At 34.9% G+C, this 27,482-nt stretch overlaps 1 protein-coding gene across 1 annotated transcript in view; it reads left to right on the top strand.

Moving 5' to 3' along the window:
- LOC110460406 (deleted in malignant brain tumors 1 protein-like) overlaps positions 1 to 27,482 on the top strand; it is a 183,979-nt gene that overhangs the window by 8,027 nt on the left and 148,470 nt on the right. The window contains exons 2-8 of the mRNA XM_021513281.1: positions 8,094 to 8,272; positions 9,850 to 9,997; positions 11,261 to 11,439; positions 11,991 to 12,141; positions 25,489 to 25,667; positions 26,217 to 26,367; positions 27,268 to 27,446. Coding sequence (XP_021368956.1) covers positions 8,094 to 8,272; positions 9,850 to 9,997; positions 11,261 to 11,439; positions 11,991 to 12,141; positions 25,489 to 25,667; positions 26,217 to 26,367; positions 27,268 to 27,446 — 1,166 coding nt within the window. The remainder of the gene's footprint in view (positions 1 to 8,093; positions 8,273 to 9,849; positions 9,998 to 11,260; positions 11,440 to 11,990; positions 12,142 to 25,488; positions 25,668 to 26,216; positions 26,368 to 27,267; positions 27,447 to 27,482) is intronic.

The raw sequence follows: 27,482 nt of genomic DNA, 5'->3' as shown, positions 1-27,482 counted from the left end.
TTAAATGAAAACAAAAAAGGTTAAACAGAAAAGCTACCGTAACAATAATGATATACATTACGATGTATACGATATCATAAATAAAAAAACGAGACTGTATTACTTTCTAACAGAAACAGGTGTTATCACTAGCGGAGGAGAACGTATATATACAAAAACATCGATGCGCAAAGGAAAACTCCGAACTCAATGATTATACAGTAGACAACAAGCAGAACGCTAACCGGTTTTGTATAAATGTGTCACAGTCAAATCTTGGAAACTCGCCAACAATTTTCGACCAAGATACACAATACGCTAAACGGGGAAAAACATCATGACGAATATCACGAAAATTAGAATAATGTCGTATCTTTATATTGATTATGTGGAGGGGAAATGAGATTCATAAAGGTGATTGGTCTTATATCCTCTTTACATAGAAAGAGCTGTCTGTATAAGCTAACCATGCTTGGTACTGTTATCTTCTAGGTTCTTCGCCTCCAATGCCATAACGCTCCTATAATCCGCCATGTTGCTTTATAACACCTTTTTCTGTTACGTTATACTCCGGACCGAGTCCTCATATTATCAATAGCTCGTGTTTGTGCGTTACACGATGGACAATTAACAATTCTTAACTAGTTTTTAATTCAGCAATAACATTTCTGTAATGAAAAAGGACATGGTCTTTACAATATGACCCTCAAAACGCGACCGAGAGATATATGAATGTTATTTATCAGGAAACAAATAATATCCTAAATGTCTGTAAAGCACACCATACAAGATATCTTTACTTTTATAAAAGATGAGTATATATATATATATATATATATATATATATAGTACATAGTATAATGTATGAGAGAGAGAGAGAGAGTTAATATGGGTCCTTGTTTAGGTATTAACGCCTATGTTGGCTATCCTTCAGTTTATTTTCTCTTTTTGTTATTTATCAGTTGACTAATATAACTTCAATCACGCTACTTATGGCCTGCTAATGAAAATATAATAATAAGCTGAAACATGTACGTATATTTGTTATAGCTATGCACAGAATGTTGGTTCGGCTACGGTTCCTTAGCCCGACATAATTTTCTCACCAGGTGAAAAATCGTGCTAAGATTGCTGCGTTCACAATACTGACATTAAACATGTTTTATAAACCATAATTGGAAAATAGGATTTGGCACAAGTTATTACAACTTTTGAAGCCATCTCCTTACAACAATAATTCAAAACAACAGATGATGATATAGACTGTCAATTACAATACATAGTAGTATGAAGCGATTTTTAAAGTAACACATACACATACAAAAAAAACATATTTTAAAGTCAAGTTCATAATCGAAACATGTTAAAATCTTCCACTGGATCTAATAAAAGTTTGCACTTGTTTGAATACATCACAATTTGTATCCAAAGCCAGATTTTCATTTCCAAACAGTAATAATCTCAACGTTAAATGTACATTTATATGATTTATATGATCAAAAAGTACAGTACGAGCATTTGTGTAAGGTTGACATTCTAAGAAGAAGTGATAGGCATTTACGCAATGGTAGCCACAATTTATACAATTGGATTCTTGGACCAAGTTTTCACGGTAAAGATCATGTTTGAGAGGACCGCATTCGTTTTTTTGTTTTTCCAAATATTTTATCCCCCCAGCGATTTTTTTTCATAAATATGCATATACATATACTGCTTCCAAACAGATATATATATACACATATATAAATATTTTGATAGGGGATGCCAGGGTTGGGGAGCCCTGGAGTCAGCCTCTGAACAATATGGTGTCCTCACGCAGGAGGGTTCTCATTCAACATCCATTAGTCAAACAAAAAATAAATAAATAGGAAGCGCGATGGGATAATAAAATATTTGCAAATAGAGTACAGAACAAGAACACAAAACATACTTCTTTCACACCCTAACAAATTCCATATACAACATAATATTACAAACAAGGATAAACATAGCACATCTAGTATACACAAAAAAACATAATACACATACAAATGCATCCACATATATACTCATACACACATACATACACACATACATATATACATGAGCCAGACAGACAGACAGACAGACAGACAGACGGACAGGGACACACAGACAGATACCGACCCCGACAGGCAGACAGACAGGCAGACAGACAGTCAGTACATAATACATACATGTATACATTGAGACAGACTTACATACATTGCATCAGATGCATCATTATGCACGCATAATTTCAAGCAGTTAAGAAACAAATACATTGTGTAAACAAGTCAGATGTACATTTATATATACACACATGTGTATGAATATTGCTATGACACATGCATGTGTTCATTCACATTGATATGGACATATACTGACATCAATTTTCAAATAGCATTTTAACACCGGTTTTCATACAGGTTTTTATGTCCGCTAAAAAGATAATTGTAAATTAAACAAAACACAGCACATACATCCACTCACACCATAACATACCGGATATATGCAAATTTATTTTTATCAGATTACAGTATTTCACCACAAAATCAATATGAATTTAAATATTCATTTCAAGAGAAAGAGTATCAAATATATAAACAGAGATATTTGATCAAATTTTTCGTTGAGTAAATGTTTTGGGCTGATTTTTTTTTCAATGTTATATCGGAATGCTAGAAACTCAATGAAACCATCTAACCTGAGTCTTTGTTTTTTTCTTGATACAGTGTATATATAATATTTTGCATAAAGGAAAATAAAGGTAATTGGTACCATTCTCTGTCTCTCCAAATAATACTGTTTCGAATCTAAAATCAATTAATTTATCTAAGTTGTGGTATATTTTGTTTTTCAAATCTTGCCAAAGTCTGAAAGAATAAGGACATTCCCAGCAAATATGTTCTATAGTTTCAATTTCTGTGTTACACATATTACAAAGGTTATTGTTCAAAACACCAATTGTTTTCAAGTACCTATTTAGTGGGATAATGCGATATTGTAACCGATACTGAAACCACTGTAGTGTTGAATCCGTTGTACTTTTAAAAGGAATGCTATATAATCGTTTCCAGTCTATGTTTCTAAAACTATCTTTTGATTTCCATTTTATTTCAGCTGTGTTCGCACATTTATTTTTAGGTCACCTGAGCTTTAGCTCAAGTGACCTATTGCTATCCGTTTTCGTCCGTCGTCGTCCGTCGTCCGTCGTCCGTCGTCCGTTAACATTTTACATTTCAAACTTAAAGTCAAGTTCTGCTGGGCCGATTGAACTGAAAGTTGGTAGGAATGATCGCCTCATGGTCCTGACAAAGTGTTGTTATTTTTCGGGTCGATCAGAAATCCAATATGGCCGCCACGGCCGCCATTTTGAAAACCTATTTCAAACTTAAAGTCAAGTTCTGCTGGACCGATTGAACTGAAAGTTGGTAGGAATGATCGCCTCATGGTCCTGACAAAGTGTTGTTATTTTTCGGGTCGATCAGAAATCCAATATGGCCGCCACGGCCGCCATTTTGAAAACCTATTTCAAACTTAAAGTCAAGTTCTGCTGGACCGATTGAACTGAAAGTTGGTAGGAATGATCGCCTCATGGTCCTGACAAAGTGTTGTTATTTTTCGGGTCGATCAGAAATCCAATATGGCCGCCACAGCCACCATTTTGAAAACCTATTTCAAACTTAAAGTCAAGTTCTGCTGGACCGATTGAACTGAAAGTTGGTAGGAATGATCGCCTCATGGTCCTGACAAAGTGTTGTTATTTTTTGGGTCGATCAGAAATCCAATATGGCCACCACGGCCGCCATTTTGAAAACCTATTTCAAACTTAAAGTCAAGTTCTGCTGGACCGATTGAACTTAAAGTTTGTAGGAATGATCGACTCATGGTCCTGACAAAGTGTTGTTATTTTTCAGGTCAATCATAAATCCAATATGGCCGCCACGGCCACCATTTTGAAAACATATTTCAAACTTAAAGTCAAGTTCTGCTAGGCCGATTGAACTGAAACTTTGTAGGAATGATTGACTCATGGTCCTGACAAAGTGTTGTTATTTTTCAGGTCGATCAGAAATCCAATATGGCCACCACAGCTGCCATTTTGGTAAACTATTTCAAACTTAAAGTAAAGATCTACTTGGCCGATTGAACTGAAACTTTGTAGGAATGATCGACTCATGGTCCTGACAAAGTGTTGTTATTTTTCGGGTCAATCAGAAATACAATTTGGCTGCCATGGCCGCTATTTTGCTACTAAGTTCTAATAGGCCGATCTCACTTAAAATTGGTCTAGGAATGATCAGCTCATGGTCCTGACAAAGTTAAGTTAACATTATACTATTTTTTACTCAAATTGGTACATATTTCAACAACAAAAATAAATACTGTAGACTCAGGTGACCGTTAAGGCCCATGGGCCTCTTGTTATTATTTAGGGTAACATACATGTCTTAACAACCTTTCTTGGTTTTCATAATTACATTGATATGGTGTAGTATATAAATGGTCTTTCAACATTTTTTTCAGCAATTAAATTAAAGTTAAATTGTCTATATCTTTGCTTAATTGATTGGCATATACTTTAATAAATTAAGAAGTTTTCTGAATCGATATTGAATTTTAGGGTAAAGTTTGCAAAGGTTAGTAAAGAATTATCTTGGTCCAGTAGGTCACACACATTTTCAACACCCTTCTCAAATCATTTTTTAATGAAAAGACCTGTTATCAATGCAGAAAATTGGGTTATACCATATAGGAAAAGTAAGAAACTGCTCAATATTTTTAATTTGCATTTGTTTCTTCTGAAATATCTACCCATGCCTGAAAAACATTTTTCCAGAAGGTATTTTTGGTCTTAAATTTTTTAATGAAGTCAGTACCAAAATCTGATATGTTGATGGTGGGAAAATGTTCTGCTTCAAAAACATTTGTCCAACATTTATCATTATTTTTCAGTGATCTTCTTATCCATGCATACTTAAGGCTTGTTGTAAAACTCCTGATATCAATCATTTTCAGATCCCCATTTTCATAGCTTTTGACTACAGTGTCTCTTTTAATTTTGTTGACTGATGATTGCAAAATAAAATTGAAAAAAGTAGTGTTTAACTGTTGAATAAAATGATTGTCGGGTGGAGGAACAGATATGAATAGATGACTAAATTTTGGTATAATGATTGATTTTAATACAACTATCCGACCAAGAGGTGTTAAAATTATGCGTGACCACTGATTTATACTTTTATTAACATTTTTAGGTCACCTGAGCTTTAGCTCAAGTGACCTATTGCTATCCGTTTTCGTCCGTCGTCCGTCGTCCGTGAACAATTTACATTTCAAACTTAAAGTCAAGTTCTGCTGGGCCGATTGAACTGAAAGTTGGTAGGAGTGATCGCCTCATGGTCCTGACAAAGTGTTGTTATTTTTCGGGTCAATCAGAAATCCAATATGGCCGCCACGGCCGCCATTTTGAAAACCTATTTCAAACTTAAAGTCAAGTTCTGCTGGGCCGATTGAACTGAAAGTTGGTAGGAATGATCGCCTCATGGTCCTGACAAAGTGTTGTTATTTTTCGGGTCGATCAGAAATCCAATATGGCCGCCACGGCCGCCATTTTGAAAACCTATTTCAAACTTAAAGTCAAGTTCTGCTGGGCCGATTGAACTGAAAGTTGGTAGGAATGATCGACTCATGGTCCTGACAAAGTGTTGTTATTTTTCGGGTCGATCAGAAATCCAATATGGCCGCCACGGCCGCCATTTTGAAAATACCTATTTCAAACTTAAAGTCAAGTTCTGCTGGGGCGATTGAACTGAAAGTTGGTAGGAATGATCGACTCATGGTCCTGACAAAGTGTTGTTATTTTTCAGGTCAATCAGAAATCCAATATGGCCACCACAGTCGCTATTTTGTAAATACCTATTCTAAACTTAAAAACAATTAATAATAGGCCGATCTTATTTAAAATCGGTCTAGGAATGATCAGCTCATGGTCCTGACAAAGTTAAGTTAACATTATACTTAACTATTTTTTACTTAAATTGGTACATATTTCAACAACAAAAATAAATACTGTAGGACTCAGGTGACCGTTAAGGCCCATGGGCCTCTTGTTAAGAACTGTGGTATAATTCAAAGTTACAACCTCATCTAGATTAACTGAAAAATAAACCACTAGCATATTAAATTTTGTTTCTCCCCATTTCAGTTTCCATCTATGATGGTAAAACGTCTTCACTGAATTTCTTGCTGCCAATCCATATCACCTTAGTTTTATCATTATTTACTTTTAGTCCTGATATTTTACCAAAGCAATCTAAAACATTCAGTGCTTCGTTGAATGAGTGTCTAGATCCATCTAAAATTATTGAGGTATCATCTGCAAACTGTGAGAGCTTATGATATTTCTGTTGAGTTGTAATGCCCTTGATATTTTTATTTTGTTTTTAATAAGAATAGCCAATATTTCAACTACAAGTTAAAATAGATATGGGGAGACAGGATCCCTTTGTCGACAACCCCTTTGTATATATAAAAAAATGATAGTATAACATTTTGGCTTATTGCAGAGTAGGTATTTTTGTATAATGTTTTCATACATTTTTAATGCTTTCACCAAAATTAAAAAAATCAACTACATTGTATAAAAAATTCCATGAAACTGAATCAAAGGTTTTTTCGAAATCTATAAATATTCAAAGTCCTGGTATATTGTTTATTTCAGTAAAATTCAAAATGTCGTAAATAAGTCTGATGTTTTTCCCAATATATCTTCCACTTAAAAAACCTGTTTGTGTGTCTGAAATAATAAAACCAAGAACCGTTTTTAGTCTGTTGGCTATACAAGCTTAAGCAAGTTTATATGTAACATTTAATAAAGTAATCGGCCTCCAATTTTTAATAAAATGTCTAACTTTATCTCCTTTGGGAATACAGGTGATAATACCCTGTCTTTGTGTAATGGATAGCTCCCCCTTATTGTACCCAAAAATCATTGCCCTGATAATATTTTTTTTTAAATTACTCCAGAAAAATTAAAAAAGATCACTAGTAAAACCATCAGAACCGGGTGATTTACAGGTTTTCATATTTTTCAATGCTTTAACTTTTAACTTTACAAATTCTAAACCATCTAAAAGGCTGTCTAAATTAACATCTTCAATATTATCCGAATGGTCAGCATATAATTGTTTGTAAAACTGCATTCGTGTCTTAGTCTAGATCTGGTATGAAGAATGTTTATTTTTCTGTCGCCACGTAGGTAATGAGGGGGTACTGTATATGGTATGTTGGGGACTAGAGCTGATTTGAAAGATGAGAAAGACATGGATCTAATATTATAGTCTAGAGTATTCCACATTTTTAATGAAGAAGGGAAGAAAGATAAACTAGTAGTAGATAGTCTGAAATTGGGAATTTTGTAGTTATCATTATCCCTAAGAGCATGTCGGTTTTCTCCTACCTTAGTGGGAAGTAGATTTGTTAGGAAGTTCGGGGTTTAATGCCTATCCACAATAACTATGCTGTAAATGTATAAATAAGCCTAACTAAGTCTCAATCACCAAAAACAAAAATTCAGTGTTTGTATACTCCTAACAAGATTTCTCATCCGGCGAGTAATCGTGCAGGGGTGGGAAATCGTGGGAAAACACAAGAAGATGTAGTCCTAGCAAAATATTCTCTGAAACGATTGAAAAAAAAAAAAAAAAAAAAAAGGCGAAGGGGTCATTCGGTATCCGTGTTGAATGATTTTCATAAAAAAAAATCATGATTTACAGATATTCTTACATTCTTATTCTTATGTTTTATCAACAACAGCACTATTTGTGATGTCCGCATTGTTCAGCCGGTTTTCTCTGTGTAGGAGTATGCATACTTGTACATACGGCTTACAGTTTCTTGTATGTTACCGTTTTTTTTGTAATATAAAAAGCAGCGAACATTGCTTGGTGAGTTATGTTACGCGGGACGATACAATATACAGACGTGTTAACAAAGTACCACAAACAAATTTGTAATAAGTTACGAATATAAAATTACTTGTTTTTTTGTAATTTAAGACTTGTTGAGTGATTCGCACCAAATAATCTAATATTTTTATATTTATATTTTAGTGCTGGTCATCATATATATCGCACCACCCGTTATGGCCGTCTTACAGATCCTGTATGGATGTCAGGTGTAGACTGTAACGGTACGGAGGACAGTCTAGCTGATTGTTCCTTTGACGGATGGGGTCAAGCTGGTTCTTGCGGTTACTATCCCGCTTGTGTTTTCTGTTATGACGTCACAGGTAGGTATCAATAATAAAAGTTCAGATGGTGTTAAATGTAAATGTAGGTTACTTAAGGTATTGCTTACCCTTTGTCACCACTGATTGTCAGCATTTTCAAGGTAACTCACATTTTTTTTTTAAATGGATCATACTGAACGAAGATATGAGGAATATTAAAACTACCCCCGCCCCCCAAAACAAAACCCCCAACAAAACATCAACATAGAAATGTATGATTGTTTGGTAGTATTGTTCAAATAAAATGTATTTATGAGTACGTCATTTGAATTTCGATCTGAGTGAAAACAAATTATAAAACGTTATTGTTTTGAATTTCTGAAAAACTATTTCATTAGTGAAGTTTGATCTGAAATCATGTACATGAATATATGTAGTAACTTTATAAATCCTTAAAAGGACTGTTGTTATTAAAATGTAATAAATTGACATTGCAAATAATAGAGATAATGTTAAGCGATGAATTCACATTTTCAATGAGCTGACGTGCTATTATACTTTCATCTCAAGACGAGAGAAGACATGATGTCTCGTTAACAGTAGGACTTTATTCAAAACAGTGCAGCCAATCAGTCCGTCAGTGAAGACCGACATTACAGATATTGAAATGATATTGCTACAAATGTATAAAACTTTATATTCTCTTCAACATAAGTTGTATTATGCATACCGCGGGGTAATAATTGAAATCACCTAATAAATGATGATATCAACACTAGTCAAACCCATCTTGCACACCATTATTGTAGTAACAGTACATGCATCCTTAAATACCCAAGTCAACAAAGAGTAACTTCCCTTGGCATTATAGATCAATAACAATTAGCTCTTACATTGTAATAGTAGCAATTATAATGCAAGCCATAAATAAATTTGTCTGAAATGCATCAACACCAGGAGGAAACGAGCAAAGGGTCACATAAACAAACCGATAATATATATGTGTTACACAATAATGGTGATTACTAGCACAGGCTTGACAGTGTTCTGAACACGTATTTATGATCTCACAACAAGACCAGCCAAATTACCGACGTTTTTACCAATATGTGACTAAAATATGGGAAAGAATAGCTTGATGGCATAGTGTGTCAACCGCTACAATGAATAGCAGTAGATATGTAAAAATGACCAACTGCCTTACTCTGTATCAAAACGTAAACAATTTGACCAAGTAATAAGCTCCAAATCTGAAATTAGACGAGATATCAGAACATGCTTTCTACAAAAGGCATCACAATTTAAAACCTGAATGCAAATAACTTGCAACATATGACATTAATGATAACTTCTATAAATTAATCATTTTTGTTATACATGTACATTGTCATATAAAAATACTTTTTGGCTCGACCAGTGTAACATCTTTGGCGAGCAAGCTAAACAACACATGTGTTTATCATTTTTTTGCGGTTTTTTTCCGAAATACACCTAACGTTTTAAAGAGCTACATGTAAACAGTTGCAGGAACGATAAGTCTTGAAGACATTTCAATATAAGTAATAGTGGTGGGAGAACTAGACTGGTCACAGAACAGATATGTGATTGTTGTTTAAAGTAAGCATAACTTCTAACAGAAACAGACTTTGACATCCGCCTGAGTGGAGGTCCGGATCCCAATGTGGGCCGTGTCGAAGTGTACCACAGTGGTTACTGGGGAAGTGTTTGCTACTACGACTGGGACGACAGAGATGCTAATGTAACGTGCAGGATGTTAGGATACAGGTAATGTACCGACAGTCACGCTACCGTAGCCATCGCATGTAGTTTAAAACACGTCCGGTAAATATTGCAATCAGAAAAAAAAGAAGAGTAGAAGACTCTTTCATGCCCGGGGGTGTAGGATAGGGAAATTCCACTAGAGGAGTTTTCAAATTTGGTAAAACCCGAGACTTTGCCGATGGTTTTGCCAAATTTGAAAATCTCGAGGGTGGACTTTTCCTATCCTACATCCTTACACATGAAAGAGTGCATTATTTCTTTCCAACTTCCAGAATATGCTCAGAAACCCTGAAAATAATTTAGGACAGGCTACCATTTTTTTTCTTTTCTTTTCTGTCAGTCAGATTTAGCATCATACCCCATATTTGCAAACAAAGTTTGCACAGAAAATGAATCACATTTTTGTAACGTTTATGGTAAATAATATCGTATCATCACGTCGCCATTTCCGGATTGTGGCATCAGAGATTTACAAATTCGTGACGTCACGTCATTGTTGAGTCACTTTGACGTCACGTCACGTGAAATGGGATGTAAGATAGAAATTTCTTACATCCTTTTCTTAACCTGGACATATTTATCTTACACACACGGACATGAGAGAAATTAAGTTCTACGTTAATGTTAAAGTGCTATTCCAACTGCAAAACGTTTTCTTCCAAATACCTTTGGCTTGTGTTTACAGATATCATATCTTGAATATAGCTTTCTGTTGAATTGTAGGTTACATCTAATTACTTAACATATATCTTTATTGTTTCAAATTACCTACTGATTTTATTCAACATTCATTGAGAAATATGACATAAATCCACGGCTCGTAATAAATTGTAATAATTTCTGCTATCGGGTTTTATGTAACAGAATATCAGGTTGTTCGATGAATCCGCCTATTTGATGTTATATGCCTAAAAAAACAAGTTACAAATCCTTTCCCTAAATTTTAAGTATTCACATATTTCATGAACATTCGCACTATTTGTGATGTCCGCATTGTTTAACCGGTTTTCTCTGGGTAGGAGAATGCATACTTGTACATACGGCTTACAGTTTCTTGTATATAATCTCTTTTTGCTATATAAAAATGTAGCGAACATTGCTTGGTGAGTTATGTTACGGGGGACAATACAATATACATACGTGTTAATAAAGTACGACAAACAAATTTGTATTACGTTACGAATACTAAATTACCTATTTTTGTAATTTAAGACTTGTTAAGTGAATCGCCCCTAGCAATCTGGTATTTCTATATCTATCTTTCAGTGCTGGTCATTATATATATCCCACCACCCGTTATGGCAGTATATCATATCCTGTATGGATGTCAGGTGTAGACTGTAACGGTACGGAGGACAGTCTAGCGGATTGCTCCTTTGACGGATGGGGTCTACATAGTTATTGTGATAGTTACCCCGCTAATGTTTTCTGTTATAATCTCACAGGTACGTATACAATTATCACACACTTTCAAATACCAACTCTATTTTAATCACGGATGATTTTTCAGCATTTTCGACGGATCTTAAATTTCTCAAAATGGATATTAATGACTGAAGATATAGAATCTATCAAACTACGAAAACAACAACGAAATATATAATTACTTCTGGTATTGTTAAGATATATTACACTTAATGTGAAAGATATTTGAGGGAAGTTTTAAAAAGCGATCAAAGGATAGGTTTAGATCATAAAACTGCTACAGAATTCTGTCAACCTTTTATTGCAGAAAAAAATCAGTCTGTAAAAAAAGATATCACTTTTATGTGTATACCCTCTTTCAGAACAATACAAATACGCTTTAATCTTATAAAAATAAGTCATTTATTTAATGAACAGCCGTAAATTGACATTAAAACTGCTTTATTTAATTGAATATATTCTCACAAAATACCTTTTTGCAGGATTAAGATGATACGAATAAACTGTTATGTGATGAAATGAGCTAAATTGCTTTCGCATTGTTCTTCAATGTAAATATAATTTCTAACAGAAGCTGACTTTGAGATCCGCCTGAGTGGAGGTTCAGAACCCAACGTGGGCCGTGTAGAAGTGTACTACAGTGGTTACTGGGGAAGTGTTTGTGGCCTATACCACTGGGACGACCGGTACGCTAATGTAACGTGCAGGATGTTAGGATACAGGTAATACACCGACAGTCATGGTGCTGCGCTGCTGCCATCCTTTGTAGTTTGAAAAACGTCCGGTATATATTGTAATCAGAAAAAAATATGAGTATAAGACACATTCATGCTCGGGGGTATAGGATAGAGAAATTCCGCTAAAGGCGTTTTCAAATGTGGTAAAACCCGAGGCTTTGCCGATGGTTTTGCCAAATTTGAAAATTCCGAGGTTGGCATTTTCCTATCCTACATCCTTTCACATGAAAGAGTGCATATTCTCACTCCAACTTCCAGAATAAGCTCCGACACCCTGAATATAAGTTTTGACTGGCTACCATTTTGAAAATATCATTTTTTTTCTTGGAGCTTTTTAGATGAAAACGATCTAGCATCATACCCCATATTTGCAAACAAAGTTTGCGCAGAAAAATGTATCACATTTTTGTTATGTATATGGTAATAATGTCATCATGTTAAGAGTGTCAGGAAAATAGGTTGTAGTAGGACACGTGGAAACTCTGCTATGTTTTTTGCAAATACCAGAACAAGAACTAAAATTCTAATTTGTTGTCGAATATGAGCATTTATGTAATGCAAAAGAAATGTTAGTTACATAATAATTGTGATCATTTTCCACTCAGCAAAAAAGGTTGGGCTAATGGATGATCATAACACCACAAACTTGAGCGAAAATTATGAATATTATCCGAACAAGTGCCCAAACCCAGCGAACTATTTGTGCAACAATGGGGAAACCATCTCAAGAACAATCAAGTCACTTGCACTTCACACAAGGAACAGTTACATATAAGCAGCAACTTTCAATTCATGATATAAACTACAATTCAGCTAAATTATGAAATAAAAACATTTTACACGTAATTCAACAGTCAGTACATCAAAAAGGATACAAGACATGGTGCTGCCTTGTAAACCCTGGGTCATGGCCTGTAATATATTTATAGGTAGCAGAATACAGTAGAAATGGCCCGACTGATAAACAAGGCACATGTCGAGGAAATGTAAACACAGCGGATTTACCCTACACAACAAATGTATACATGTAGATATATTTATATTTACATTCGCTCCCATTGAAGCTGTGTAAACCGTGACTGCGTATACATTACCGTATACGCAAAGAGATTCCTTGGAGACAATTGTTTCCTATTTATGACGTAATTTACATTGTGATGTCATAATGATAACGTTGGAGATCCATCGCTGCTCGCAGGCTGTAGGCTGTTCATTTGTTTGGATTTACCCACGTTACGGAGGCTTTGTACCATTATACAAGCAAATGTATTGGAGTTAGCTTTATTCTGAGTGTATCATCATAGTACGAAAATATGTAAATATAAGAATTGATCTTCAGTTTGACTGCGTATACGGTAGTATGAACGCAGTTGGCAACGAACATATTCTTTATGGAGCGCTAACGCGCTCCATAGAATATGTTCGTTGCCAACTCCGTTCATACTACCGTATTCGCAGTCAAAATGAAGGCCAATCCTTAAGAAGTCTGCATATCATTTACAATACATATTAAGTACTGAGAAGTGTATAAATCTCTTTTTTCTATGTGTGTCACTTGTGTGAAAATCATGGTTATCACATCAAAAATTACCAAAAAATGCCAAAAAATGCTATTTCTGACCCAACATTTGACCCTCGCAACTAGTAATTTTATCTAAGTTCTGTCTGAAATTAAAGATTACCTACCTGGTTGCAGAAATATCTGGGTCTCAGTAAAGTTGTAATACTTGAATTTTTGCAATTTTGCGTCGTGTGCTGTGGTCAAAATGTTACCTCCTGTAAAGCTAGCTTTTCATGTGTAGGTACCTTTTCGGATTATGGTCAAAATTTTATTCTCGAACCAAAAAAATCTGGTTTTTTTTTACAAATGTGGAGCTCACATAGCCCACTTCATCATGCTTATACCGATTTTAGTATACCTTTATTTTTATATTTTTTTTACATATAATTATACAGGGATTAGCCATTAAACAAAAATATCACCCATGGCCACAACCCTCTACTGTATACTGCTACCATAGTAACAAAAAATTACCTAAATGAACTTTCAGTCTCAAATATTCGGGATCCTTGGAAAAAGCTAATACAAATTGATTGAGCCGCCTCAGACAGTCTCACATACTTAGAACTATACACAACAACACATGTCCTCAACCTTCTGTTCTGTCACATAGGCTATGTTTCAAGCACAACAATCTATGAGCCGCCACAGACAGTCTCATACTGTGCTCATTCATTTTGAAATAATGTTTTATTGCATCTGATTTCCAGCGACCCATTAAGCGGATATTTCTCTAAGGTATCTGACAATTGAAAGCAGTGGTCGCTGCCCCAATGCGAAAAATGTGTGGTTTGTAATGAGTCTCGTCAAAACCATTGAAAACCAAGACCTGCTTCAACTTCGATGTATAAAATGATTGTGTAATAGGTTTTGAACCCCCAAAAGTATACAACGGACCAGGATGATCACCTCTCATTTTCATGAAATACTTTAGAGAAGCCACTGGGCAAATTATTTTGCAATCTTGGCATACTAACTTGAGACTAACAGGTCTATGTGAAGAATGGTGGTTGAAAAGGGGAAGAGTTAGTATCATATTATTGGGCTTTTTGTGGGCTGTATCCATTGTGACGTTATCAAATTGTATAATGCGTCGGTGTCAGTCTTAACTTGCCTCAGTAATTTCACCAACTCTTAGAAAAGCAAAGAAATTGAGAGATAACATAGCCCGCAGAAGTTTCCTATCATACTCGCTGGTGGCGGTGTGACGCAAGGCAACCACCAACTTGCTCAAGATGATTGGTGTAATGGGAAGACTCAAATCTGGAGCCCCAGCTAAACTGAGCATTCCCTTTAAGATCTTTTTGATGAAAAAGCATTGGGTTTGGTCTTCGAACCCTGGCATTTTATGCGTATATGCTAAACCTGCTAAATAGGTGTTAATATTGTTACGAGTGTTCCCATGTTGGTATAGCCAAGATATGAAATAGACAACCTTTGGAACTGGAGCAGGAAAAGTGGAAGTCGTGCCCACAAATTGTTCATGAAAGTTGTTGTAGGAATTTCTAGATGACCGGTAAGAGACATGGGCATTTTCGGAAATGCATCCAAAAGTTTCACTGCTGTTTCATTCAAAGATGCCGTTGCTTGGGAATCCCGGTTTGAGATGGGTCCATATGTGGTGCCAACATCTGAATTGATCTACCTGTTAGCGAGAAAGTAAATCAGGTAAGAAATTGAGTTTTCCTGCGATGTGTAAGGCTTGACACAAAATGTGGTATTGTAAGCAGACCAATACCAACCTGCGGACTATCTGCATAACACGAAAGTCCGTGGAAGATGTTTTATTTATGCTATCTACTACAGCCATATTTTATAGTCTTTGCCCCACATCTCCATTGCATCAACTATGGGAAAGAGTTCTTTCACTGTTATATTTCACTGTATCATGCACAAGCTTCCCAACTGCCATAAAACCATCTTTGACAAAAAACAGCTCCAAAACCTAATGAGCCTGATGCATCTGTGAAAAGATGCAACTTTGCGGAGTCTTGCCAGATATCATCCAGCAAGATTGATTTCCCATTGAAACTATCAATGAATGTTGCCCACGCTTGCAAATCCAGTCATGCTTGCTTGTTTGAACGAATGTGGTGATGTGGTTTAGTTGTTCCTTTTGTAAGGTCTATGAGGCGGCGCCTTTGTGAATACTAAGGATTCCGTATTTTATTGATTTTGTCCAGCGGTAAACGGGCTTCCATCTTTAAGGTGTCTAGTTACATGCCCACAAATTATAAAACTGGGTTAGTACCTTCTGTCTGTTCATGTTTATAGGAATCCCCATCACATCGCACAGGTCATGGTCTGCCGGGTGAATTGGAATTATCCTAAAACCAGAAACTATATCTGTCTTTGCTAGCAGTCACCCTTGACCCAACTTCTTAATTATTTTGATTGCATCATCGACTGTACTGTACGACACAGAACAAAATTCGGTCGGGGTGGCATCATTGATAGATCACCCTTCAGGGTATGAATGGTGGTGAATCACCGGGTTCTTTTAGGGGAACTAACTCAAAAGGGAGGGAGGGGGGGGGGGGGGGGNGCTTTCCGTTTTAACCGAAGTTGAAACAGGTCTTGGTTTTCAATGGTTTCGACGAGACTCTTTACAAACCACACATATTTCTTTCTCCTTTTTTTATAACGAACTCCAAATATGATGTGCTGAAGTTAAATTCCTACAAAACCTAAAATTACGAGGACCTCCAAATTATATATGAAAACCGGCCGTAAAACCCCTGTTCAGAGTGTTACTCACTGCTGTGTCATAACCAGACAGAAAGTGTTCCAGTACTTTTCATTTTACTGGTGTAACTACTTCATTGTTTCTTTGGCCCGGGTATTGCTGTGGAGGTTTGGGTAATGACTGATGTGCCCCTGTTACACTGCAGAACTGAATGTGCTTTTCTGCATTGATGTCAGAAATGCTTGTATGGGCATGTTCCAGGGTAAGCGGGACATTTCCCAAATTTGTGTTAGGGGTAGCAGAATCAATGAGGAATCCTAACGGAACCTTGTTTTGAGAATCCACCAGGAGATCTCCCTCGGAAGCCTCTCACCCTCTATTCCGAAAGGGCTGTCTATTGCCATAATTAATGTAAGGAGTATTGGTCATGAACTCACTATGTAATACCCCCGAAGGAAACGAGTTCACCTCTATATGTTTTCTCACCTGTTGGTCATAAACCAACCAGGCATCATCTACATGTCTGGCAGTCAGGTCTCGCATAATTTCAGCATATTTAATTACCCGAGGAGTTTCTTTTGGAAATCGCTCAGCATAAATGTCCAAATGACGAAGAAAAGCAGTGGTCCATTGGTCAATTTTTCTTAATAGAAGCTGTAGCTTTGGTTTAGGAAACCTTAAACATTGACCTTCCAGTGCTTTGCAATTGGATAGAATCACTGGTTTTGTGTCTTTTTTCTGTATGGCACAGAGCCGTTTCAACCCCAAAATAATATATCACCAGTACTCCATGGTTCCTTCCTTTCGTTTACGTGATACCATCTAAATTGCATAAAAACCTTTCTTACTAATAATACTCTGGATATGAACATACAGAAGATAAAAGAATAATTTAACCATTACTCATTTATATTTATATTGAAGCAAATACAAAATACTACTTTACACAATGTAAAGTTACAACTCACAATGGAGATTTTGAATATAGAGAATAATTTAATTTAAATGCCAAACTAATAAAGTTTACAGCCAATCCATACTATACAAGTTTGCTGGATACAATAGATTGAAATAATACTTTACTTAAAACATAACTTACCTACAAATTCTCTGTCCTTCAGTCCCTTTGTTATAAAATGTCTGGATCAGAATAGGTCTGTTCAGTTTGGCAGGCTGTAGAGTACTAACTCTCCTTACAAAGAGATTCCCGCCAAACTGACCAAAGGGTATTATAATAGTTTGACCAATAGAAGTCTGCACAACTATCACATGTACGTCATGTAATATATAAAAATAGAACTATACAGGTAAGGTGATATATAAAAAAAGAACTACAGGTAAGTAATCAAATGATCACTCCCTGTAACCTATAACACACACATATCTCTTTTACACACTCTAAACAATCTGGGCACAAACAAATAGACATGTATACATACAAATTATATAAAACAAGATGGTTATCACCCTATTACAATTGGGATATGGTAAGCCTACCAGACATCTCCCCTACGAGGAAGGCAATTAAATTGTAACTTGATTTTGTTTAATATTCAAGTTTAGAAAATACTTAAACAATCTCCCCTTTATAAAGGGGAATAACTTGTAATTAGGCATTAAGTTATATTCCGACACTATAGGAATATGTAAAGTTTACAAAATACTGAAACGTTAACATCCTCCCCTACATCAAGGGGAATAAAATGTAACTTGACATCCTTTTATAATCCGACACTTTAGGAATATGTCAATGTTACAAAATACTTAAACAATCTTCCCTACATAAAGGGGAATGAAATGTAACTTGACATGCTTTTATAATCCGACACTATAGGAATATGTCAATGTTACAAAATACTAATACAATCTCCCCTATTAACAGGGGAATTAAGTATAACTGGATGGACATGTTTTATATTCCATCACTATATAGGATTATGCAAAGTTGACAAAATTAATTATGCAAAGTTGACCAAATTATTTATTCATGAATTGACCGACAGGGATCAACCGATAAAATTGCATGCCTAAAGTATTTCATCGTATAACAATATAATGAGTGTCAAAAACTTTAATAATTTACATTACTTTTGTAAACATGACCCCACCAGGGAGGGGACAAACATAATGTTTTAATGATATTTGAATTATGATACTCTAAAAATGACCAAAATCACAAAGTTACACATACATGTACCATGGGATGGACGTAATTGTCTTAACTGGCCGACATACAGTGGATCATCAACTTCACCTAGTATGGCATGCTTAAAATTGTATTCAGGCTAGTCTTATAAGGCAATGGCTAATCCGCTAAAATCACCTTAAGCAAGCTGACAAGGGCGATTCAAATATGCACTTAACATATTCCCCCATCTCCAAGTAGATTCAAGGTACGATATTTGCTATCAACAAACCATAAATAAAATTGAGTCAATAATACAGTAATATGTAGACAATTATCCCTTGGTGAAAATACCATGATGCTAGAAAAACCAGTCTCATATGGGGAGGTGACTGTGAGGTCAAAGTGCATGTACACTTACTATGTATAGATTCAAAAACATTGCTACAGCATTGAGCATATATGCATCATTGATTCATTGTTATCATTCTGTTGTTATTGCTTATACACATGTATATGTTCATATAATTATGACACCCTCCGATAAGAATCCGTCGTAAAGCTGATACTAGGGCACCCCTGATGTTATAATATTTATTGTTGTCCTCGTCCCCTAAATGTACACCATCGGATCAAACACACTAGCCTGGCTCTCTGGAGACCAAAATACTGACAGACGAAAAAATGGGCACCATCAACTTTGCGGAGATTCTCGTCGAAGCGATGATTGAGTTCATCTGCCCTTTCATTGAATCAGGCGGTATCAGACAGTATCAACAGCATAGCGAATGCGTTGGGAGGGGGAGTCTATGGAGAAACTGATTCACTATCACCTTACACTGTGATAATATAGTAATTCTATCACTAATTGTATTAGCTCTCGAAATATGTCATCGACAGTTTTACTCCTAAAACAAAGATCAGTTTGCAGAATCACTATGTCCGGACACTGAATACTCTGTGTAGGCAAACGAAGCCCCCGAATCTTTGAAATTTTTGCTCCACTGTAGCCTTCAAAAGTTACTGTTACGTCATCCTCACACAAGTTGAACGTCTTGTTTAAAAATCGTGATGGTTACTGATGAAGCATGCAAGTCATTTTACAAAAGAATGACCAAGTTTCACAACCGATGTCGGCATAGTCGACGATGATATACAACAGAGCCAATGGTACAAATATTTTCGGTTGGGCGGGAAATGCACTGATAAATGTTCTACAGTACAACGCTACTTACAGTTGTGTTCGATATTGCACTGTGCGATCGCGTCGATCGTCACTGTATATATATTGCAAACATCACACACATCACATCTTCAAGTTTAATGAGATAAAAACCGACTTTACAATTGGGGAGACCGGGGCAAGTTCGGCCCATTTTTATTAAAGTCCGTTTTGTGAAGTATGACAGCACGTCCGTTTGTGAATGTTATTTAACTTTCCCTGTCGGAACATCGGATGACGGAACGAACCCCGCCATGAGGTAAGTTCGGACAGGCATTCTGGTAAGTTTGGCCTCCAATGAAATCAGCTTAATTATGACTTCACAAAACATGTCACGCCAGATTTTACCGCCAATATTACGACTTGTTATGTGTTACATGGGCCGAACTCGCCATGGTATCATTGGCCGAACCTGTTCGGGCCCAAATTTATATTTCAATAAATTCTTAATGTACAGCAATGCTTGGTTAGCTTTTTATGTATACAATTTGAAGCTGTAAGTGTGTTACACGTTTGACCGTAAAAAGTAGCAATTCCATTTACAGAAAGTTCGTATAACTAGAAGCGATATCATGATTTTATTTCTACCCACCCAAAAGTATTTTTTTCCGGTTAAGTAATTGTTCATTAGAGTTTTCCTCGCCATTTTTTCGTGTGAATGCCAAGCCAGCTATTTGTTGTATCATTGATAATGGGTAAAAAAATCACAATATATTTTTTGCATCAATGACGCCATTTCCTTCCAGTCAAAGCTAAGGTAGATTATTGTTCTTGTGCGTAACGTATGTGATTGGTCCAGTGGCGCAGTGGATAGTGCGCTCGTCTTTACCAAGATTGGCGGATTCATGTCCGGTCACCTGTCCGAGCACGCGGGTTTCCTCCGGATACTCCAGCTTCCTCCCTCATTAAGAATCAAATCCCCTACGTGCTTCAACCAGGGCACAAAAAGCATGACTGAGATAAACTTGGGAAAAACTGTTTGGTAATTGCTATAGGAAAAGGTGCATATTACATATTTGACGATTAGTCTAAATAAATGTATTTGATGTAACTTCGATATGTAGTGTTCCATCCTGATACACCGGATTACATTTCAATTTTTTTAACTGTCAACGAGGTATGACAGGTAATGATATCTCCCGGTAAAAATATTAACTGAGCCTGGTTGATAACTTGAAATCTTTAGAAAATATCCGCATTTTCACTGTTCGTGTTTTTGGTAAAAACTGAAATAAAAAAGGTGTTAAGCACAGACAAAGAGATAAATGCGACGGACATCAGTTTTAAGATGTTCCGGTTGTATTTCATCCTTCCAGAAAAAACAGACGAAGGCCGATGAAGTGTGACGTGCTTGTTACGTCATAGTATGATGATCTCTGAAGGAAGTTTCATTCCTGCTTGTATCATAATTAATGCGATAGATTCGTTTGCACTCAAAATATATATCAGTTTTAATCTGAGTAAACAAGTAATAAAACATGAGGATTTTTTTTCACTATATGAAGACATTTATGCATGGGTTGAAACACAATTGTCTTTGCTTCAAAGATACACTTACGGTTTCTCCACTGGACGTCTACTGCCGGACGAAAAAAAAGGCAATGTGTAGTAAGGGGAAGCAACTCTGTGTACGCACGCATGTGTTACCATTAAAGAGCTTTGCTCGGGCGCCTTCTAGAGCTACGCTTTTATTATAAAAATTAAGAATATTCAAACAGATGATATACATTACTTTTTGTTGCACATCAATACAACTATATCGTAAAAGGTTGTAATTTCATCACGTCGCCATTTCCAGATTGTGGCATCGGAATTTTACAAATTCCGGACGTCAAGACACTGTTGAGTCACTTTGATGTCACATCACGTGAAATGGAGTGTAAGATAGAAATTTCTTACGCCCCTTTACTAACCTGGACATCTTTATCTTACACACACGGACATGAGAAAAATTAAGTTCTACGTTAATGTCAAAGTGCTATTCCAACTGGAAAAGTTTTCTTCCAAATACCTGGCTTGTGATAAGAGATATCATATCTTGAAAATAGCTTTCTGTTGAATTGTAGGTTACATCTTATTACTTAACATTCAAATGTATTGTTTCAAATTTCCTAATGATTTTATTCAACATTCATGGAGAAATAACACATAAATCTACCAACTGTCATGTGATTCACGGCTCGAGATAAATAGTAATAATTTCTGCTATCGGGTTTTATGTAACAGAATATCAGGTTGTTCGATGAATCCGCTTATTTGATGTTATATGCCTAAAAAACAAGTTATTAATCCTTTCCTTAATTTTAAGTATTCTTATGTTAAATCAACAACAGCACTATTTGGGATGTCCGGATTGTTCGGACGGTTTTCTCTGGGTAGGAGTATGCATACTTGTACATACGGCTTACAGTTTCTTGTATGTTAACGTTTTTTTTGTAATACAAAAAGCAGCCAACATTGCTTGGTGAGTTATGTTACGGGGGACGATACAATATACAGACGTGTAAACACATTACCACAAACATTTTTTTTTTACGTAACGAATATAAAATTACTTGTGTTTTGTAATTTAAGACTTTTTTTTTTTTTTGCATGACATGATACAACATATATGGTACATGATTGGTAAGCTGTTAAAACTTCTTAAGAGTTGTTGTTCATAATTTCTTTTTAATTCACTATGAATATATACTTGTCAAGCATGTACCTATATACAGAGACAAAAAATAATTCGCACACAGACTCACATACACTTACAGTTAAACACTCACATAAATTATTATTAAATAAATGGTATTCGTGACATTAGGTATACAGACAAAAATCAAATGCACACAAAAGACAAAGGACAAGACATGCTGGACAAAACAAGGACAAGGGAAACCTAGGTCAGAAAGATGTTAAATTAATTTCTTTTAATGTTTAAATTTGTAACCAGTGAAGTATTTGGGTGTTAATCTGAAATTTATTTTTAATGTTACTTTTAGATATTTGAATTTTGTGAGCTTTTAATTCGAATTGATTTGATATGATTTTTTAGACCATTCAGATTGAGTTCTATTTCAAGGCATTTTGATGTTTATATGTATTGTTTTACCGTATGTAATATCAATTTATCCAAGTTGAACTTTGTATATTTATTAATTTGCTTGCCAAACATCTATCAAGTTAGATACCTTTTCACAATCCCATAATATATGTATTATTGTTTCTGGATGAGTTTTACAAAAGGTGCACATATAATTATCTAATTTACCAATTTAAAATTTAAAAAAAAAGGTTGTTGTTAGGATTCTATGATTTATTCTGAATTGTAACTATTGTAGTTTGGAACTGGTACAGGTATTGAAAGGATATTTGTATATATTTTTCCATGTTTTTCATCAGTATTGAAATTTTGATTCCATTTATTTTGGGCAGTGGGTTTAACTTCATTTTTGATTAATATGGTATATATTTCACGAGCTTCTTTTTTACATCTTAGGATTAACTTGAGATTTATAGGTATACTTAGTAACATAATATTATTTTCTGAATCGAAAGCTTGGCGGTTCTTCATTATGTACTGACCTTTAACATTTTTCAGACTCTGATAACTTAAAAAGTTAGCACGAATGTTAAATTTTTCACAAAATTCTTCTAAGCTGTATAAAGATCTATCTTTTTTAATAATGTTATGGATAAAATGTAACCCTTTTGTGTACCATGTATTATTGAAGATAACTTTTCGATATTGGATTTATACTAATATTTGTTTTGTCTGTTTTGCTTGCATTGATAGTTTTATACCAGGCATCCAAAACATCTTTCCAAAATGCATTTTTACAATTTTTTGATATTTCTTTCAATTTCTCAATTCCAATATTTGCTAATTTCTGTTTATCAAATAACGAGTCCACAACAATACCCCAATTTCCTAGTTTACTATATATCCTTCTGATCCAAGTTGCTTTAAGAGCAGTTATAAAAGATTTTAGATGTATCATTTTCAGCCCCCCTTCTTCATAGTTTATTTTATTATTATATCCCTTTTTACCTGATCTGGTTTACCATTCCATAGAAAATGGTACAATGTTTTGTTAAGTTGTTTAATGTATAAGTTTTCAGGATTGGGAAGCGATATAAACAAATGATTCAACTGAGATATTAGGAGAGTTTTAATAAAACCTATTTTACCTATTGGTGTAAGTATTCTTTTGTTCCAGACAGAAATTAAAGACTTCAGTTTTGCAAGCTTTTTGTCAAAATTCAGTTTGATAATTCTGTGTAGGTCTACATCGTATTCTATGCCTAATAGTGTGAATCGTGTACTTTAAGTCGAAATTTTTAGTAAAAGTGTTTTCACTGTATTTTTTGCTGCCAATCCATACTACCTGGGTCTTGGAGAAGTTCATTTTTAGTTCAGAAATACTAGCAAAGAAGTTAAGAGCTTTTAATGTTTCATCTAAAGAGTTTTTTGAACCCTCTAGTATGACGACAGCCCCGTACTTTATTGAAAAAAATTAATAGATTCCCCCCTATATTTACTGCTGAGTGTGTATTATTCTGAAAAAGTTTTATCCATTTGATAATGTTCGGGACAAAATTAAAATACTTCAATGTTCTACTGATAAAATTCCATGACACAGAGTCGAACGCTTTTTCAGAATCAATTAAAAGTAATAGTCCAGGTATATTATTCTCTTCTGTATACTGCATAACATCATAAATCAAGCGTGTGTTTTCTCCTATATATCTACCAGAAATAAAGCCAGTTCGGGTATTACTGATTAATTTACTTATAACATTTTTGAATCTCTCAGCTATTGCACCAGATGCTAATTTATAGATATTATTTAGAAGTGTTATAGGTCTCCAATTATTTAATTTATTACGAGGTTTATTACCTTTTTTGAATGCAAGTTGTAATTCCCTGTTTTTGTGTTACTGAAAATTCGGATATACTATAATTGTAATTTAATGATCTTAAAATAAATGGTCCTACATGTTTCTAAAATATTTTTAAAAATTCAACTGTAAAACCATCGGAACCAGGGCTTTTGTTGTTTTTCATTTTTAAAAGTGTGTTTGTTAATTCATTTATAGTAAGTGGACCTTCTATATTTAATGATTCATAGGCAGATAGTTTGGGTACAGTGTATGATTCTAGAAGTAATTCAAGATTAACATTTTTAAGTGAATCGCGTTCTTTGTATAAGGTTCTGTAGTAATTTTCAGTTTCTTTTAAAATTTCAGTTTGGTCAGATATTATTGTTCCATTATCTTTGGTTATATTTGGAATAATTTTACTAGTAGAGTTGCGAGATTCTAAATTACAAAAGTATTTGGTTGGTTTCTCCCCGTCCTCTATCAATTTTGGCCTTGAACGTATCACATTTCCTGTAATTTTTTGCTTTCTTATTTCTTTTATCATCTTACTCATTTAAAAATGTGTTGTTAGGTCCTGTTTTTTTCTAAATTCCTAATTTCATTGATTAAAGTTTTCTCTCTCCCTTTTTTAATGTGGCTTGAATATGAAATTGTTTTACCCCTAATTTCCATCATAATAGTTTCTAAGAAAAGTTGATCGTTACTAGTAAATGCTATATCATTTAAAAGGTGTAATATTGATATTATTTGTGTTATAAACAGGTATCGGTTACTGCAGCTTGACATTATCTATTGGCGATTTAATAATATTTAAGACTTGTCAAGTGATTCAAACCAAACAATCTGGTATTTCTATATTTATCTTTCAGTGCTGGTCATCAAATATATCGCACCACCCGTTATGGTAAACTTACAGATCCTGTATGGATGTCTGGTGTACAATGTAGCGGTACGGAGGACAGTCTAGCTGATTGTTCCTTTAACGGATGGGGTCAAGTTGGTTATTGGAGTAATTTCGCCGCTAGTGTTTTCTGTTATAATGTGACTGGTACGTTTATATTAATAACAGACTTTTAAATGTAAATCCTATTTTAAGCACGGATGATTTTTCAATATTTTCAACGGCTCTTAAATTTCTCAAAATGGATAACAATGAATGAAGATATAACATCTATCAAAATACAAAAAACAACAACGAAATGTGTACTTGCTTCTAGTATCGTTATATCAATTTAATGTGAAAATTATCTGATTGAAGTTTTATAAAGCGATCAAAGGATTGGTTAAGATCCTAAAACTGTTACAGAACTCTGTCAAACTTCTTTTGCAGAAAAATATCAGCCTGCAAAAACAGATTTCACTTTTCATGCATTAACCTTCTTTTGTATCATTTAAAGTACAATTTAATCTGATGAAAATAAGTTATTTATTTAATCAACATTTGTAATTTGGAACAAACACTGTTTTTTTTTCATGGGATTAATCTCAAAAAATACCTTTTTGCAGGCTGAAAATGATAGAGATATATACGGTGATGTGATGAAATTAGCTTAATTGCTATCTCATTCTTCTCCAATGTAAATATAATTTCTAACAGAAACAGACTTTGACATCCGCCTGAGTGGAGGTCCAGATTCCAATGTGGGTCGTGTAGAAGTGTACTACAGTGGTTATTGGGGAAGTGTTTGTGGCTACTACGACTGGGACGACAGGGACGCTAATGTAACGTGCAGGATGTTAGGATACAGGTAATACATTGACAGTCATGCTACCGTAGCCATACTTTGTAGTTTGAAACACGTCCAGTAAATATTGCAATCAGAATAAAGAAGAACATCAGACACATTCTTGTCAATTGGTGTAGGATAGAGAAATTTGAAAACCCCGATTGTGGAAGTTTTCTTCCCCACTTCCTTATTCTTGAAAGATTTTCTCTCATTCCAACTACCAGAATAAGGTCAGAAACCATGAAATAAGTTTTTGACTTGCTACCATTTTGAAAATATCAATTGTTCCCCTCAGCTTTTTTGATGAATACGAATATGTCAGTCATATTCAGCATACCCAATATTCGCAAGCAAAGTTTGCGCAGAAAACATGATCACATCTTTGTAACATATACGGTAAATGCATCGTAAAAGGTTTTAATTTCATTACGTCGCAATTTCCGGATTGTAGCATCGAATATTTCAAATTCGTGACGCTCCTTTCTTTCACTAGACAGCTTTATCTTAGAGAGATATTAAGTTCCACGTTAATGTCAGAGTGCTATACCAACTGCAAAACGTTTTCCTCCAAACACCTGACTTGTGTTTCCTAAATGTTAAGTATTCTTATGTTTAATCAACAACAGCACTATTTGTGATGTCCGCATTGTTCAGCCGGTTTTCTCTGTGTAGTAGTATGCATACTTGTACATACGGCTTACAGTTTCTTGTATGTTACCGTTTTTTTTGTAATATAAAAAGCAGCGAACATTGCTTGGTAAGTTATGTTACGCGGGACGATACAATATACAGACGTGTTAACAAAGTACCACAAACAAATTTGTAATAAGTTACGAATATAAAATTACTTGTTTTTTGTAATTTAAGACTTGTTGAGTGATTCGCACCAAACAATCTGGTATTTCTATATCTATCTTTCAGTGCTGGTCATCAAATATATCGACCCACCCGTTATGGCAATCTTACAGATCCTGTATGGATGTCAGGTGTAGACTGTAAAGGTACAGAGGACAGTCTAGCTGATTGTTCCTTTAACGGATGGGGTCAAGTTGGTTATTGCACTGATATAGCCGCTAGTGTTTTCTGTTATAATGTCACAGGTACGTTTATAATAATATTTTATTATTAACAGACTT

This window comes from Mizuhopecten yessoensis, unplaced genomic scaffold (assembly GCF_002113885.1).
Source record: "Mizuhopecten yessoensis strain PY_sf001 unplaced genomic scaffold, ASM211388v2 scaffold10387, whole genome shotgun sequence".
NCBI classification, from domain to species: domain Eukaryota; kingdom Metazoa; phylum Mollusca; class Bivalvia; order Pectinida; family Pectinidae; genus Mizuhopecten; species Mizuhopecten yessoensis.
This window is presented reverse-complemented; position numbering and strand designations above follow the sequence as displayed.